We start from the raw sequence: 17298 nt of genomic DNA, 5'->3' as shown, positions 1-17298 counted from the left end.
GGAGCCACCTTCCTTGTCCTTTCACTCGGCTCAGCCTCAGTTTCTGTCCTTGGCTCTTTAGTCTTCTCTGTTGTCTCCAAATGATTTTGTCTTCCCTTGTTTTTTTCTTTTTTTAAAACCGCTTTTTTGAGATTCAATTCACGTATCTTACCATGTACCCATTTAAAGTGTAGAATTCAGTGATTTTTTTTTTAGTATATTCTCAGATAATGTGCTAATATCACCGCAGTCAATTTTAGAACATTTTTATTGCCTTAGAAAGAAGCTGTGTACACCATAATTACCACTTGATTCCCTCTGAGCCCCAAACAACCACTAACCTACTGCCGTCTCCATAGTTTTGCTGAACCACTCCCTCTATTATTTCTTATAGGCAGTCTTGCCTGTGATGAATTCTCTCAGGTTTTGTTTACCTGGGAAAATTACAGTTTCTCTGTTTTTCCTGGATATAGAGGTTATTGGTTGACAGTCTTTGTTTCAGCACTTTGAATATGTCATTCCATTGCCCTCTGTCCTCCATAGTTTCTCATTAGAAATCAGCCTGTAATATGATGACTTGTTTCTCTGTTGCAGCTTTCCAATTGTCTCTTTGTCTTTTTAACACTCTGATTCTCATGTCCAGGTGTAGATTTCTCCTTTCTTCTTTTTTCTTTTCTCTTTTTCTTTTCTTTTCTTTTTTTTTTTTTTTTTTTTTTTTTGAGACAGTCTCTCGCTCTGTCACCCAGGCTGGAGTGCAGTTGCATGACCTCGGCTCACTGTAACCTCCACCTTCCGGGTTCAAGCAATCCTTGTGCCTCAGCCTCCTAAGTAGCTGGGATTACAGACATTCACCACCATGTCTGGCTAATTTTTGTATTTTTAGTAGAGATGGGGTTTTACCATGTTGGCCAGGCTGGTCTCGAACTCTTGGCCTCAAGTGGTCTGCCCGCCTCCTAAAGTGCTGGGATTACAGGCGTGAGCCACTGTGCCCAGCCAGTGTGGATTTCTTTCTCCAAGTTTATCCTACTTAAAGTTTGTGAAGCATTTTGGGCATGTAGATTTATCATTTATATCAGATTTGTGGGGTTTTTTGGCCATTGCTACTTCTGATATTGTTTTAGACCCTTTCTGTCTCTGTTCTGTTAGTCTATTTGGCATATGTTGATAAGCTTGGTGCTGTCCAAGAGTTCATTTCTTGTGATTTTCCTTCTGTTTCTCACTGCGTAATCTCAGTGGGCATGTTGTCCAGTCGCTTCATTCTTCTACCTGTTCAGACCTGCTGTTCAACAGGTGTCTTTGGTAAAATGTTTGTTTTAGTTTTGTACTTTTCAACTTTAGAGTTTCTATTTGGTCCCTTTTTATAGTTTCTGTCTATTTATATCCTCTATCTGGTGAGATACTATTCTAATACTTTCCTTTAGTCCTTACATATCATTTCCTCTAAGTCTTTGACCATATGTAACATCGTTGATTTAAAGTCATTGTCTGTTTACGTCCAATGCCTGTTTCCTCATGAGCAGTTTCTGTTGATTGTACTTTTTTCCTGCATATGGGTCTTACTTGGTTGTTTCTTTTCTTGTTTTGCATTTTTTTGGTTGAAAACTATACATTTTAAATAAAATAAGGTGGCAACTCCAGAAAACTTTCTCGATTTGCAGGGGTTGTTGTTGAAATTTGTCTAGTGACTTTTTAATTGATTCAGTGGAGCCTGTGTGTATTGTCACGTGTGGCCGCAGAAGTCTGCAGAAATTTTCTTAAATGCCTGAAACCTAAAGTAAGGCTCTCAGTCTTTGCCAAAGAGCCTCATGAGTGCTGGGGCATTCCTTCAACAGACATCCAGGCAATTTATAACCCCATGTTAACCTTCACTTCCTTCACTTCCAGTTCACCCCAAACCCTAGGGTCACCCAGCTTAGGGCCTTCTCACATCTTTCCAGAGCATAATCACAGCCCTAGGCATATGCTCAGCTCTATGCATGTAGGTGACCTAGAGTCTCTAGAATCTATAGGAGCTTTTCAAAAGCTTTAGGAACATCCCATTCTCCAGTTTTTCCTTTCTAAAAAGCTTTTCAATTAGGCTGTTACTTATGTCAGGTGTTGTACACCGCCTCAGGTAGCTGCTAAGTTAAACAATTGCCTTTGAATGTTTTTGGCAAATGCCTTCAAGAATAAGGCTTTTCACACTGGGGAACTCTGACTTAATTCAGACAATCAGCCTTGCAAGTCAGCTCTTCCAGGGAACCACAGACTAGGTCAGATAATGAGGGTTTTCTGGGAATGAGCCTTTGGCCAACCTGTGACCCAGTCTGCCTCATCCAGTGGATACCAGGCTGCTGGATTCTCCTGTTGTTTCAGACGTTTCTCAAAGCTAATGCCGTGTGGGAGTGAGAGGGATGGAAATAGGGCAGGTTGAAATGACACAAGATCATTGTTCTTACTGTGATGCAGCTGTTTTTCTCATACCAATGTTCCACAGATTGCTATAAGCCTTTGGTAGCTTCTAGAGTTCTGAAAAAGTTGATTCTGCAGTTTTTGCCAGTTTCTCATTGCTTTTATGGAAGAAGGAATTTTCTTGGATCTTCAGTATCTTCACTGCCATCACTTGCTAATTTGAATTTGAAGTCTTCTTGTTGTGGAAACTTTCTCTTTTCTCAATTTCTAAGACTCTGCCCCCTCCTGATTCTGTTGTTATTTTTTGGAAAACATCTCTGGCTTTGTGGCTTATACTTTTTCTGCTTTGTGGTTCCTCAGGTGTTGTTTTTGGTTCTTTTCTTTCTTCAATCCCTTTGTGCTCAGGGAGCTGTCTGTCTGTCTCTGCTAACTTTACTCACTACCTGAATTGCTAGTGACTCCTAAATGCTTATCTTCATCCCCATCTTACCTTCTGTGCTCTAAAATCATGTGTGTCCTGGTTGAAGGAACAGTTCTAGCTACATATCAACATGAACAGAACTCTCACTGAATCTTCTAACACATGTTTTCTTCTTTCCCAAATACCAGTTTTGGCACCATTAAGCAGAAATATACGTTACATTATTTTTCACTCTAGTCATCATCCTGTGCAATAGCTCAAAAACTATTCCTCTTATGTAACTGAAACTCTGTACCCTTGGACCAGTGTTTCCCCATTCCTCACCCCTCACCCCTCACCCCTAGCTTCTGGTCAACACCATTCTACTCTCTACATCTATGAGTTTGAACTTTTTAGATTCCACATATAAGTGAGATATAATATTTGTCTTTCTGTCAATTAAAAACAAAATTTTTTTAAAAGGAGCTTCTCATACAGCTAGCTGAGTAGCTGTACAGGAAAGTATTGTATTAAATGGGTGTTGCTTCTCTTCTGTGATTTTATCCCTATTCTTACATCCATTGCTGTGACCTCAGTGTAGGAAGTGTTCTTTTGTGCCAGTCTCTTCGGTTACAACTATTGTAGCTGTTCTCTGCTCTTCACCTGCTCTACCCTTATATATTTCTATACATTTATTTATGCGTAAGTTTGGTGAGGGTATCTCCAGACTTCACATATATCTCTTCCTTAGCCGCCAGAATTTACAGTGATGATGTCCAGGGAGGGTGTGAATGTCCTAGAGACTACCCCAGATAATTTGCGGAGATGTGGAAGGAGGAAGGAGGTGGTTGGAAGGAAGTTGTTTTACATTGAATTTTTTTGTCTTACAAAAACCTAGAATTCATAAATATATAGAGAAATTATGGCAAGTTAAAAAATGTTTTAATTAAGTTACATATGTTAAGACAATTTTGGGTCTAAAATAGGCCTTTATAAACATTCATTTTAGTAGTAGCTCTCAAAGATATTTTCTGTGTCACCCAATTCTGAACTCTTGAACAAACCGTTGTTACATTTGTTGTGATAAATATTGTTACAGGCATCAGTGTCATTCCAGGACGTGACTGTGGAATTCACCCAGGAGGAGTGGCAGCACCTGGGCCCTGTCGAGAGGACCCTGTACAGAGAGGTGATGCTGGAGAACTACAGCCGCCTCGTCTCAGTGGGTGAGCACAGCTTACCATGGGGCTCTCTCGAGAATATATGTCCCTTTTTAAAAAGTATCAAAACACATGGACCCTTTATAGAGATTAAAGGGCTTTGGATTAAAAGGTCTGAAGTAGTTGAAACCTTTACAGAAACAAAAGCAACATGTCATTACTTTCCCATTAAAAATTTCAAATGAGCAGCCTCAGTTAATGCTTTGCTGTCATATCTTTTTTTACCTTTGGAAACCCAAAAGCCTGTGAATCTGGTCCATGTATACCCTCAATTATTTTGTTTACAGGATATTGCATTACTAAACCCAGGTGATCTACAAGTTGGAGCAAGGAGCAGAGCCATGGTCCTTAGATGATGAATTCCTGAACCAGAGGTACCCAGGTGAGTGGGCGTTAACAGAAGGAGCCCCCGGGGGTATGTAGACTTTAGAGGGAGAGCACCTTTGAAAGTTTTTTTGAAACAGCTTTATTGAGATATAATTCACATGCCTGCAATTCACTCCTTTAAAGTGTACAGGTCAGTGACTTCAAGCAACCACAGATCAAAACTATTCAGGGATGAAATATTGCACTTTCATTCAACATGTATAGACATTTTTTTCCTGTCACTATTCCCTGAACGATACAATGTAACAACTATGTACATGGCACTTACATTGTATTAGGTAGCATAATTAATATGGTGATGATTTAAAGTGTACAAAAGGGTGTGCATAGGTTGTATGCAAATACTATGCCATTTTGCATCAAAGACTTGGGCATTTGTGGATTTTGGTATTTAAGAGAATCCTGGAACCAACTCCCCATGGATACCAGGGGATGACTGTATATGCAGACATCACCACAGTTAATTTTCATCACCTCAAAGAGACCTGTACCCTTTAGTTATCACTCTCCCATCCCCCCTGCCCTCTGCAGCCCTAGATAACCACAGTCTACTTCTGTCTCTATAGATATGCCTATTTTGGACATTTTATATAAATTGAATCATATATAATATGTGGTCTTTTGTGATTGGTTTATTTTGCCTAGCATGATGTTTACGACTGATATAAAATACATGTTTCATTCTTTTTATGGCCAAATAATGTCCCATTGTATGGATATACCCCCTGTTTATCCATTTATCAGTCAGTAGATATTTGGGATTCCACCTACAAATAATGCTAATATAAACATTTATTTACAGGTTTCTGCATGGACAATTGTTTTTATTTCTCTTGTGTATATTCCTAGGAGTGAAACTGCTGGGTCATATGGTATCTGTGTCTTTATCTGTCTGAGGAACCACCAGACTGTTTTTCTAAATGCAGCATTTTTCTGTTTCTAACAACAGCATATGGGGGTTCTGATTTCTCCACATCCTCACCAATACTTGCTATTATTTGACTTTTTGATTCCAGTCACCCCAGTGGATGTGAAGTGATATCTCACTGTGGTTTTGATGTACATTCCTGTATTAGTCAGCTACGGCTATCATAATAAAATACCATAGGCTGGGTAGCTTAAACAACAGAAATTCTCATGATTCTGGAGGCTGGGAGTCCAAGATGAAAGTACTAATAAGTTGGTTTCTGGTGAAGCATCTCTTCCTGGCTTGAAGACAGCCACTTTCTTGCTGTGTGTTCATGTGGCCTTTCCTCTGTGCACATGCAGTGGGAGAGAGAGAATACTCTGGTGCTTCTTCCTCTTCTTATAAAGATATTGGTACTACTGGATTAGGGTCCTTCCCTGTGACCTCATTTTTACCCTTTTTGCCTCCTTGAAGGCCTTGTCTGCAAATACGGTTACACTGAGGGTTAGGGCTTCAAGATACGAATTTGGGAAGGACACAAATAAGTCTTCCCTCGTCACTAATTCCCTGGTCACTAATGATATCAGGCATCTTTTTATATGCCTATTAGCCTTTGTACAAATAAATGGTTCCAGAAATCTTAAAATGTTATAGTTTTCAGTGTCATTTTTAGAATAAAAAAGTAAAATCATCTTATTAGAAGTGAAGCACAATTAAGGTTTCTGTTTGAAGCCATACCAACAAATAGCATCACATAAAGATTGACATAATTTAGATCAAGTATGTTGCTGAGTCACTAAATGTAAATTATTGGATCATATTGATTGTCTAAAAAGGATATCCCCAAATAAGTAACATAGATCATTATAAAAGATCAGTAAAGTTGGGCCGGGCACAGTGGCTCACGCCTGTAATCCCAGCACTTTGGGAGGCCAAGGCGGACGGATCACGAGGTCAGGAGATCGAGACCATCCTGGCTAACACGGTGAAACCCCATCTCTACTAAAAATACAAATAATTAGCTGGGTGCGGTGGTGGGCACCTGTAGTCCCAGGTACTCGGGAGGCTGAGGCAGGAGAATGGCGTGAACCTGGGAGGCAGAGCTTGCAGTGAGCCGAGATAGCGCCACTGCACTCCGGCCTGGGTGAAAGAGCGAGACTCCATCTCAAAAAAAAAAAAAAAAAAAAAAAAAGATCAGTAAAGTAGTTGAGTCAATAAAGATAAAATAATGTAGGTTTCATGTTCTATATCATGCAGATGTGAATTCAGGCAAGAAATTCGTTAAAGTAGGAAAAGCTCTCATTCAAGAGCACAGGGAAATGAAAACGTTTAAGGATTTGAATGACTGCACCAAATAATATAATATCAATGTTTCCAAAACATAAAATAATGGAGTTCTAAGAACTTAAAACTCATTAGAATTAGGACATCATAATATGTCTCATCTGATTAAACAGTAGGTACAATGGACGTTAAATAAATATGCCTTGAGAGGGTATAAATTACATTTGTATTAAAGTGAACCATACATTTGTGTATATGTATGCTAATGCAAAAAACAAAACTTTCATGCTTTAATGGAATAATGATAAAATAGAGTATACTATTAGTCTAAAGAGAAAACCTCAATAAATCCAACAAATTAGAATAAACACAAGCAGTATTCTCTGAACCTAGTTTGGTAAATCTAGAAATTCATAATAAAATGAAAAAAATCACCTGAAAAAATTCTAAAGTTATCTCTTTTAAACAATATACAAAAAAGTGTAATGCAATTTTGGATTTGATTTCCGTAATGAAATAATTGTAACTGCAAGTCAGAAACCATCAGGTATAGCTAAAGTAGTGGACAGAAGGAAGTTCATAGTCTCATTAATAAATTAAGCAAGAACAGCATCAAAAATACAATAGTGAAAACAGAAGAATTTAAAAGTAAAATTAGAAATTAATAAAATGGAAAACAGAAATGGAATGTTTCTTACAAGAAAAATAAAATGAATTAAACTGCAGCTAACCCTATCAAAGATAAAAGAGAGGAAACACCTATATAATAAAGTCGGGATACATTTGTAAAGAGGTAACGCTATACCAAACACAATCCCATTCATAAAAACAAGTGATACAGGAGGATTTGCTGCTCTACCAGATATTGAGGCTTTATGTAAAGTGCGGTGTAGCTAAGTAGCATGGAGCTAGGGGGTGGGATGATTTCGTAAATTAGTGAAACAGAGTAGAAAGTTCAAGAAAAAACATGAGGCCAGGCGTGGCGGCTCATGCCTGTAATCCCAGCACTTTGGGAGGCCAAGGCAGGTGGATCACAAGGTCAGGAGATGGAGACCCGTCTCTACTGAAAATACAAAAAAATCAGCCAGGCATGGTGGCAGGCGCCTGTAGTCCCAGCTACTCGGGAGGCTGAGGCAGGAGAATGATGTGAACCCGGGAGGCAGAGCTTGCATTGAGCCGAGATTGCACCACTGCACGCCAGCCTGGGTGACAGAGCAAGACCCCGTCTCAAAAAAAAAAAGAAAAAAGAAAAAACATATACTTGATAGACATCTTAGATGACACTGGAGAACAATGAGGAAAGGATCTTGAGGTATCCATATAGATCAAAACAAAACAAAAAGTCGAATTCGGTTGACTTAAGACCTAATTATCAAAGCAAAAGTAGAAATATTCTAGAAGATCATATAGAATAGGTTAATGACTCTTCTTAGGGAAGGATTTAATAAAATACGGAATGCATTACCCAGGGGAAGGATGGGGTAAATGTATTCCTTTCTACTCTACCCACTATGTGCAGCTAAATATCTGCATATAAAGGCATGCCTCAGAGATACTGCAGTTTCTGTTCCAGACCACTACAATGAAGCAAATTTCACAATAAAGCAAGTTACACCCAATGTTTGTTTCCTAGGGCTTATAAAAGTTATGTTTACACTATAGTCTTTTAGATGTGCAATAACATGTCTAAAAAACAGTATGCATGCCTTAATTAAAATATTTGTTTGCTAAAAACTGCTGAGTCAGACACAAAGTGAGCACTTGCTATTGGAAAAATGGCGCCAACAGACTTGCCCAACTCAGGGTTGCCACAAACCTTCAGTTTCTAAAAAATGCAATATCTAGCCAGGCACAGTGTTCACACTTATCATCTCAGAACTTTGGGCGGCCGAGGCAGGCAGATCACTTGAGGCCAGGAGTTTGAGACCAGCCTAGCCAACATGGCAAACCCTGTCTCTACTAAAAATACAAAAAAATTAGCCAATCATGGTGGCTTGTGCCTGTAATCCCAGCTGCTTGGGAGGCTGAGGCACGAGAATTGCTTGAACCTGGGAGGTGGAGGTTATGGTGAGCCAAGATCACACTACTGAAGAGTGGAAAGAAGAATGAAGATGCACTAGGGGTCTTGGCATCTGACAAAATACAAGGTGGTTAGTGTCATCAGAGTCCTTGTGGGGCTCCTGATCTTTCACCCATGGGTTAATGTAGAAGCCTCAGCTGGGCCTGATGGCGCACACCTGTAATCCCAGCATTTTGGGAGGCCGAGGTGGGCGGATCACCTGAGGTCAGGAGTTCGAGACCAGCCTGACCAACGTTGCAAAACCCCGTCTCTACTAAAAGTACAAAAATTAGCCAGGCATGGTGGCGGGTGCATGTAATCCCAGCTACTCAGGAGGCTGAGGCAGGAGAATCGCTTGAACCCGGGAGGCAGAGGTTGCAGTGAGCCGAGATTGTGCCACTCCATTCCAGCCTGGGTGACGAGAGAGACTGTCTCAAAAAGAAGGAAAAAAAAAAAAGTAGAAGCCTCCTCTTCCACCCCCAGGGCATTAGATCAGTGGGGGGCTGGACTTCCATCCCCACGTAGCAGGCAGTGATGCTGCACCTCACTCCCACTAGTGTAACTTCGGAGGAGGCTCACTAAAACTGAATATTAATTTTGATAAAGTCCAACTTACTAATTTTCTTTTACAGAACCTGCTTTTGTTGTTCTGTGTAGAAACTTTGAAACTCAAAGTAACAGATTTAGGAATCCTGTTTTCTTCTAGAAGTTTTACAGCTTCAGTTTTTACACTTAGTTGATAATCCATTTTGTGTTAAATTCTATAGAAAGTTTGAGTTATGTGTCAAGCTTAATGTTTTTGGAACAGGGAGTGCAGTTATTCCAGCAGCACTTTTTGAAAAGACTGTTACTTCTCCACTGAATAGCACTGCCACCTTTCTTAGAAAACAGATGGCTGTACATTTGTGGGTCTATTTTTGTAGTTTCTATTCCTTTTCATTCATCTACATGTCTTTCCTTATGCCGATACCACATTAACTTGATTACTCTAGCTTATTAAGTTTTGAAGTCAAGTACTTCTCCAGTTTTCATCTTCTGTATAAATTTTGAAATGAGGTTCATAATCTTTACAAAGGAAACATGTTGGCATTTAAACTGGAGTGGCATTGAATCTGTAGCGCTTAGGAGAATTGACATCTTAACAACGTACAGTCTTCCAATCCATACACAAAATTTCCCTACTGATTTATTTACTATTTCTTCGATTTCTTTCATCAATGTATTTTAGTTTTTAGAACACAGATAACAAGGCTTTAATTTTTGTTTTTAATTTGGTTTTGGTGCTGTGATAAATATTGTTTCTGTGATTTAAAATTCCAATTCTTCATTGTGTGTTTATAGGCATAGATTTGTATATTGGCCTTAGATTCTGCCCTTGCTAAAAACGCTTATTAGTTCAAGGAACTTTTTTGATTTTAAATTATTTTCTGTGTAAATTTACTCTGTATCTTTGTGTTTTTATTCTTGCCTTTTTGCACTGGCTGGTCCTTCCAGTGCAGTCTTGTGTGAAGGTACTGGTAGTGGGCATCTTTGTCTTTTTCCTGATCTTAGAGGGAACACATTCAGTCTCTCTTGAGTATAATGTTAGTTATAGGCTGTTTATAGATTACTTTTATTAAATTAATAAATGGATTTTGAATTTTGTTAAAATTTTTGGCATTGATGTATTGTGTGATTTTAGTTCTTCAGACTACTGATAGGACATTACATTGACTAAAATGCAGCATAAAAACTGTGGTTTTTACAGTATTGCAGTGTAGTGACTGTTTGGCATTTTTGAGGTAAATTTCACTGATATATTATCTATGTTTATATATTTTGATGTACTTTTTGGGACATTTTTGCATTTATGTTATGGGAGATATTGGTCTGAAAGTTTCTTTTCTTGAATAGTATTTGCCTAATCTTGCTATGAGGATGAGGCAGGCCTTATAAAATAATTTGGGAAATATTCCATCTTTTATTTTCTAGAAGACATTGTGTAGGATTGGTATTATTTCTTCCTTGGGTGTTTGGTAAAATTCACTATTAAAACCATTTGGTCCAGAAGTTGTTATTTGGAACTGCACACACACACACACACACACACACGAAGATTTCATTACATTCTTAAACCTTATTTACATATGCAAACATAGTTAAAATTTGAGTAAATTAGACATTCAGTTAACATATCCTCCATCATAATGAAGTAAGTTAATATGCTATGTTTTCATAAATATGCTTTTTACTGACAGCACCTTTAGAAAAAAATGTCTTTTAGATTATTCTGCCATTATGTTTTAACATTTGACATAGAATATATTCTCTGTGGTTACAATACACATTCACCTGCCCCTTCCTTCCACTTAGATTGTCCAAATAAAGTTAGTTTGCTTTTATAGTTAAAAAAAAAAAGAGAGATTAGAATGCTCTTACAAAACGACGTCAGAGCTAGCTACTTCACTTTTCACCATGTAAGGATATAACAAGAAGTGAGTAGTCTGTAACCCAGAAGAGGTCTTCACAAGAACACAGTCATGTTGGCACCCTAATCTCGGACTTCCAGTCTCCTGCACTGGGAAAAACAAGTGTTTATTCTTTAAGCCATTTAGTCTATGGTAATTTGTTGTAGTAGCCCGAACTAAGACAGAGTTATTGTTAGTGTTGTTTTATTATCTCATGAATGTCTGTTAGTAGTTAGTCCTCTCTTGAATTTTTGGTATTGATAATTTGTGTCTTCTCTTTTTTCTCTCTAATGGTTTTTATCATTAAAAAAACTTTTAAAAAAATTAAGCTTTTGGTTTGACTTTTTTGTCATCGTTCTACTTTCTTTCAATTTAATGTCCTGTCTTTATCTAGTTTCCTAAGGGGGAAACAAGCATCTGACTAGAGATCTTTCTTTTCAAATACAATTTTTTTTTTAAAGACAGAGTCTCACTTGTCACCCAGGCTGGAGTGCTGTGGGGCAATCTCAGCTCACTGCAACCTCCACCTCCTGAGTTCAAGCAATTCTCCTACCCCAGCCTCCTGAGTAGCTGGGATTACAGGTGTGCACCACCGTGCTCGGCTAACTTTTGTATTTTTAGTAGAGAAGGGGTTTCACCATGTTGGTCAGGCTGGTCTCAAACTCCTGACCTTGTGATCCACACGCCTCAGCCCCTCAATGTGCTGGGATTACAGGCGTGAGCCACCGCACCTGGCCAAAAAAATTTAAGCCCCAAATTTATCTCTGTGTACTGCCTTAGCTGCATCCGCAAATTTCTGTATTCTTATGTTGTTTTGTTTACATTCACTTCAAAATAATCTCATTTGAGAATTCTTCTTTCACCCATGGGTTAATTAGGAATGTGTAACTTACAGTTCTTTTGTATTTCTCCAGATAACTTTGTGTTTACTGATTTCTGGTATAATTTCTCTGTGGCCCAAGATCATGCTCTGTATAATTTATTTCTTCTATATTTGTGAAGGTTTGTCTTACAGTCTAGAATATAGTCTGTTCTGATGATTGTTCCATGTGCATTTGAAAAGAATGTGAATTCAGCTGTTGAATGCATTGTGTCTTCAGGTTTGAAGCCATGGTTATCGCAAGTGCTACTTTAACTTATCTCTTCTGCTTGAGTATTGGGCCTACTGTGTATTCCTGCCTCTGCTCTTACTTCTGTACTTCTTTTTTTCTTCTTTCCTTCCCATAGCTGCTATGAGTTCCTGTCAGTGCCCTAAAACAACTTATTATATTCTTGCCCTTGCAGATTAAGACATTTGTTCCATAAATTAGATAATAATTTGGTTCTAGGCAGAATTTTGGTAGTGGCTGCTGTGACCATCTCCCAGCATATCCCAAGAATGGAACTTTCTCAGGATTCTTCATGGCTCATGGAAGAAAACATATAAGAGCATGCAGATCCTGTGTATCTACAGCAGGGAACATTAGCTCCCTGCTCAGCCTCCATGGAACCACAGGAGTGTATCATTTTGGTGTGGCCTGAGCATGAGAAAACATCAAAAGTGTTTCCTATTCTGTTAGAACACCATTTTCTCAGACCTCTGGCTGGAAGGAGCAGGCTTTTCTTTGTGCTCTTTTTGTCTGTGCCTGTCAGTGTAGGATTGTAGGTTTCTTCAGCACCCAGTCTAGGATATAGAATAGCCTTAGAATTCCCCACTGTGTCATTTCTTAAGTCCTGAAGTCCACTTTTTTTCCATTTTATAGGCTTTGTATATTTGTATATTTGTTAATTTTTTTTGTGTTGTTTTGTTTTTTCTCTAGGGATTTTTAATTGTAAGAGGGAAGATATGGGAGGAAAGGGGTTACTACTCCACCTTGACTGGCCCTGGAAATAATTCCTGTTTTATAAACAGCATGGATGAGGAGAGAATCTGTCTGTGTGCATGAATTATTTAATATTTGGAAACATGACCAGAAACAATAGAATAAAATACATAACATAACATGGGCCGGGCACAGTGGCTCATGCCTGTAATCCCAGCACTTTGGGAGGTCAAGGCGGGAGGATCACTTGAGCTCAAGAGTTTAAGATCAGCCCGGGCAATGTAGCAAGTCCCTGTCTCCACTAAATATAAAAAAAATTAACAGGACGTGGTGGCATATCCCTACAGTCCCACCTAGTAGGGAGGCTGAAGTGGGAGGAGCACTTGAGCGTAGGAGTTCAAGGCTGCAGTGAGCTATGATCACGCCACTGCACTCCATCCTGGGTGACAGAGCAATACCCTATCTCAAAAACCAAAATCAAAATATAAGTTCTTCTCCATGAGAAATGTAAGATTTATAGTATATTTTCAGTTTTTCTCATTTTAGGATATTTTAAAGTTGATCACATCAAAGGGATCCGGGAAAAACAAGAAAAACCTCTGTGGCAAGAAATATTCATCAATGACGCTGACAAAACATTGAATAAAGAAGGACAAAGTTTTAGAAAAACCATTTAATCTGGAAATAGCTCCAGAGTTTTCAGAAAAAATACCCTGTAAATGTGACTCACATAGAATGAATTTGCCAATTGCTTCTGAATTAATTATAAGTGAAACAAAATATTCAAGAAAGAAGACTGAATACATGAATGTGTGTGAGAAATTGCAGCTTGATATTAAGCATGAGAAAGTTCATGCTGGAGAGAAATCTTATGAACATGGTGAAAATGTGAAAGCTTTCAGTTATAAGAAAGATCAGCATTGGAAATTTCAAACTTTGGAGGAATCTTTTGGATGTGATGGATGTGGACAAGGTTTACATGATAAGACAATTTGTATTATACCTGAGAGTTTTCTAACAGGAGAAAAGTCCTGTAAGGATGATGAATTTAGAAAAAACTTTGATAAAACCACTTTATTCAACCACATGAGAACTGACACAAGGGGGAAATGCTCTGATCTTAATGAATATGGGACATCCTGTGACAAAACCACCGCCATTGAATACAATAAAGTTCACATGGCTATGACACACTATGAGTGTAATGAAAGGGGGATTAATTTCAGTAGGAAGTTGCCCCTCACTCAATCTCAGAGAACTATTACAGGATGGCGTGCTTTTGAAAGCAATAAATGTGAAGAAAATTTTAGCCAGAGCTCAGCCCATATAGTACATCAGAAAACACAAACTGGAGATAAATTTGGTGAACATAATGAATGTACAAATGCCCTCTACCAGAAATTAGACTTTACAGCACATCAGAGAATTCACACAGAAGATAAATTCTACCTTTCTGATGAGCATGGGAAATGCAGAAAATCCTTTTACCGGAAAGCACACCTCATTCAGCATCAGAGGCCCCACTCAGGAGAGAAACCTTACCAATATGAGGAATGTGCAAAATCCTTTTGTTCAAGTTCACATCCCATTCAGCATCCTGGAACTTACGTGGGATTCAAACTTTATGAATGGAGTGAATGTGGGAAAGCTTTCTGTCAGAATTCAAACCTCAGCAAACATCTGAGAATTCACACAAAAGAGAAACCTTGTGATAACAATGGCTGTGTGAGATCTTACAAGTCACCCCTCATAGGACACCAGAAAACAGATGCAGAGATGGAACTCTGTGGTGGCAGTGAACATGGGAAGACATCACATCTCAAAGGACATCAGAGAATTCTCGTGGGGGAGAAATCCTATGAATGTATTGAATGTGGGAAAACTTTCTCCAAGACATCACATCTCAGAGCACATCAGAGAATTCACACAGGTGAAAAACCCTATGAATGTGTTGAATGTGAGAAAACTTTCTCTCACAAGACACACCTCAATGTACATCAGAGAGTTCACACAGGGGAGAAACCCTATGAATGTAATGACTGTGGGAAATCTTTTACCTATAACTCAGCCCTGAGAGCACATCAAAGAATTCATACAGGTGAGAAGCCCTATGAATGCAGTGACTGTGAGAAAACTTTTGCCCATAATTCAGCCCTCAGAGCACATCATAGAATTCACACAGGGGAGAAACCTTATGAATGTAATGAATGTGGAAGGTCTTTTGCCCATATTTCTGTTCTCAAGGCACATCAAAGAATTCACACAGGGGAGAAACCCTATGAATGTAATGAATGTGGGAGATCTTTCACCTACAATTTAGCCCTGAGAGCACATCAGAGAATTCACACAGGTAGAAAACCCTATGAATGTAGTGACTGTGAGAAAACTTTTGCCCATAATTCAGCCCTCAAAATATATCAGAGAATTCACACAGGGGAGAAACCCTATGAATGTAATGAATGTGAGAAAACGTTTGCCCATAATTCAGCCCTTAGAGCACATCAGAACATCCACACAGGGGAGAAACTCTATGAATGTAGTGAATGTGGAAAAACTTTTTTCCAGAAGACACGCCTCAGTACACATCGGAGAATTCATACAGGGGAGAAACCCTATGAATGTAGCAAGTGTGGGAAAACTTTCTCCCAGAAGTCATACCTCACTGGACATGAGAGAATTCACACAGGGGAGAAACCCTATGAATGTAGCAAGTGTGGGAAAACTTTCTCCCAGAAGTCATACCTCACTGGACATGAGAGAATTCACACAGGGGAAAAACCGTATGAATGTAACATGTGGGAAAACTTTTGTCTATAAGGCAGCCCTCATAGTGCATCAAAGAATTCACACAGGGGAGAAACCTTATGAATGTAACGAATGTGGGAAAACTTTCTCCCAAAGAACACACCTCTGTGCCCATCAGAGAATTCATACTGGGGAAAAACCCTGTGAGTGTCATGAATGTGGGAAAATGTTTGCTGATAATTCAGCCCTCAGGGCACATCACAGAATTCACACAGGGGAGAAACCCTATGAATGTAATGAATGTGGGAAGACTTTCTCCAAGACGTCACATCTCAGACCACATCTTAGAACTCGCTCAGGGGAGAAACCCTATGAATGTAGTGAATGTAGGAAAACCTTCTCTGAGAAGTCATACGCTAGTGCACATCAGAGAGTTCATACAGGGGAGAAACCCTACGAATGTAATGTATGTGGGAAGCCATTTGCCCATAATTCAACCCTCAGAGTACATCAAAGAATTCACACAGGGGAGAAATCCTATGAATGTAATGATTGTGGGAAAACGTTCTCCCAGAAATCACACCTTAGTGCACACCAGAGAATTCACACAGGGGAGAAACCCTATGAGTGTAATGAATGCGGGAAAGCTTTTTTTTTTTTTTTTTTTTTTTTCTTTTTCTTTTTTTTTTATTATTATACTTTAGGGTTTTAGGGTACATGTGCACAATGTGCAGGTTTGTTACATATGTATCCATGTGCCATGTTGATTTCCTGCACCCATTAACTCGTCATTTAGCATTAGGTGTATCTCCTAATGCGGGAAAGCTTTTGCCCAAAATTCAACTCTCAGAGTACACCAGAGAATTCACACAGGGGAGAAACCGTATGAATGTGATGAATGTGGGAAAACTTTTGTCCGTAAGGCAGCTCTTAAGGTACATCACACCAGAATGCATACCAGAAAGAAAACTCTAGCATGTAATGTATTTGGGAAGTCCTGAGGGAATGCACACCTTACCACGTTTAACACGTAGTGCAGAAACTCGTGACATAGGCTAAGAACTTGTTTCCCTTATCCATTTCCTTTTTCATTAGGCTCATAGCTTGTCAAAAAATCCCAATATGCCATTTATTCAGGTGGGGCTGACCATGGGATGTGGTGCTAATGATATATATTAGATTTACTCTTGGCCCTTAAAAAAAAAACACCTCACAGTCTTCCTGGTTCATAAGATGGATTGGAGGTTATTTCTGCAGCAAACTTGGGTCCTGTGTGATGAAAACCATAGAGCACAAGGTCAAGGAAGCTAGAGTCTGAAAAACGAACAGAATTATCTTCCAGGTCTTCACCAGGGTTTTGTTTTTGTTGCTTTAAAGCAAGAGTTAAGTTTATAGTCTGTTAAGCTCTTACAAGTTTGGCTTATTAGTTAAATGGACATAGTTTAGCTTAAACTTTCTGTTAGAGTGAGATGAAACCCTATGAGTATAATCAGTTTTAGAAAAACTGTAATCAGTTTATTGTGCATCAGAGACGTCACATGAAGAAGAAAACTTGTCAACATCCAGGATGACCAGGACCCTTCATTAAAACAGAAATTTTAGGGAAAACCACAAAAGCCTTCATAAAGTGAATTGCATTAAACATCAATTATAATAAAATTTCATATTTTGAATAAA

At 38.8% G+C, this 17298-nt stretch overlaps 1 protein-coding gene across 1 annotated transcript in view; it reads left to right on the top strand.

Annotated features, from left to right (window-relative positions):
• LOC100583856 (zinc finger protein 658) overlaps positions 1–17298 on the top strand; it is a 20932-nt gene extending 3634 nt beyond the window's left edge. The window contains 7 exon segments of the mRNA XM_030804300.1: positions 3870–3996; positions 4278–4295; positions 4298–4372; positions 13423–13528; positions 13530–15585; positions 15668–16256; positions 16435–17298. Of these exon segments, the coding sequence (XP_030660160.1) occupies positions 3870–3996; positions 4278–4295; positions 4298–4372; positions 13423–13528; positions 13530–15585; positions 15668–16256; positions 16435–16622 (3159 nt within the window). The 3' untranslated portion in view covers positions 16623–17298.

Source organism: Nomascus leucogenys, chromosome 22a (assembly GCF_006542625.1).
Source record: "Nomascus leucogenys isolate Asia chromosome 22a, Asia_NLE_v1, whole genome shotgun sequence".
Taxonomy (NCBI): domain Eukaryota; kingdom Metazoa; phylum Chordata; class Mammalia; order Primates; family Hylobatidae; genus Nomascus; species Nomascus leucogenys.
This window is presented reverse-complemented; position numbering and strand designations above follow the sequence as displayed.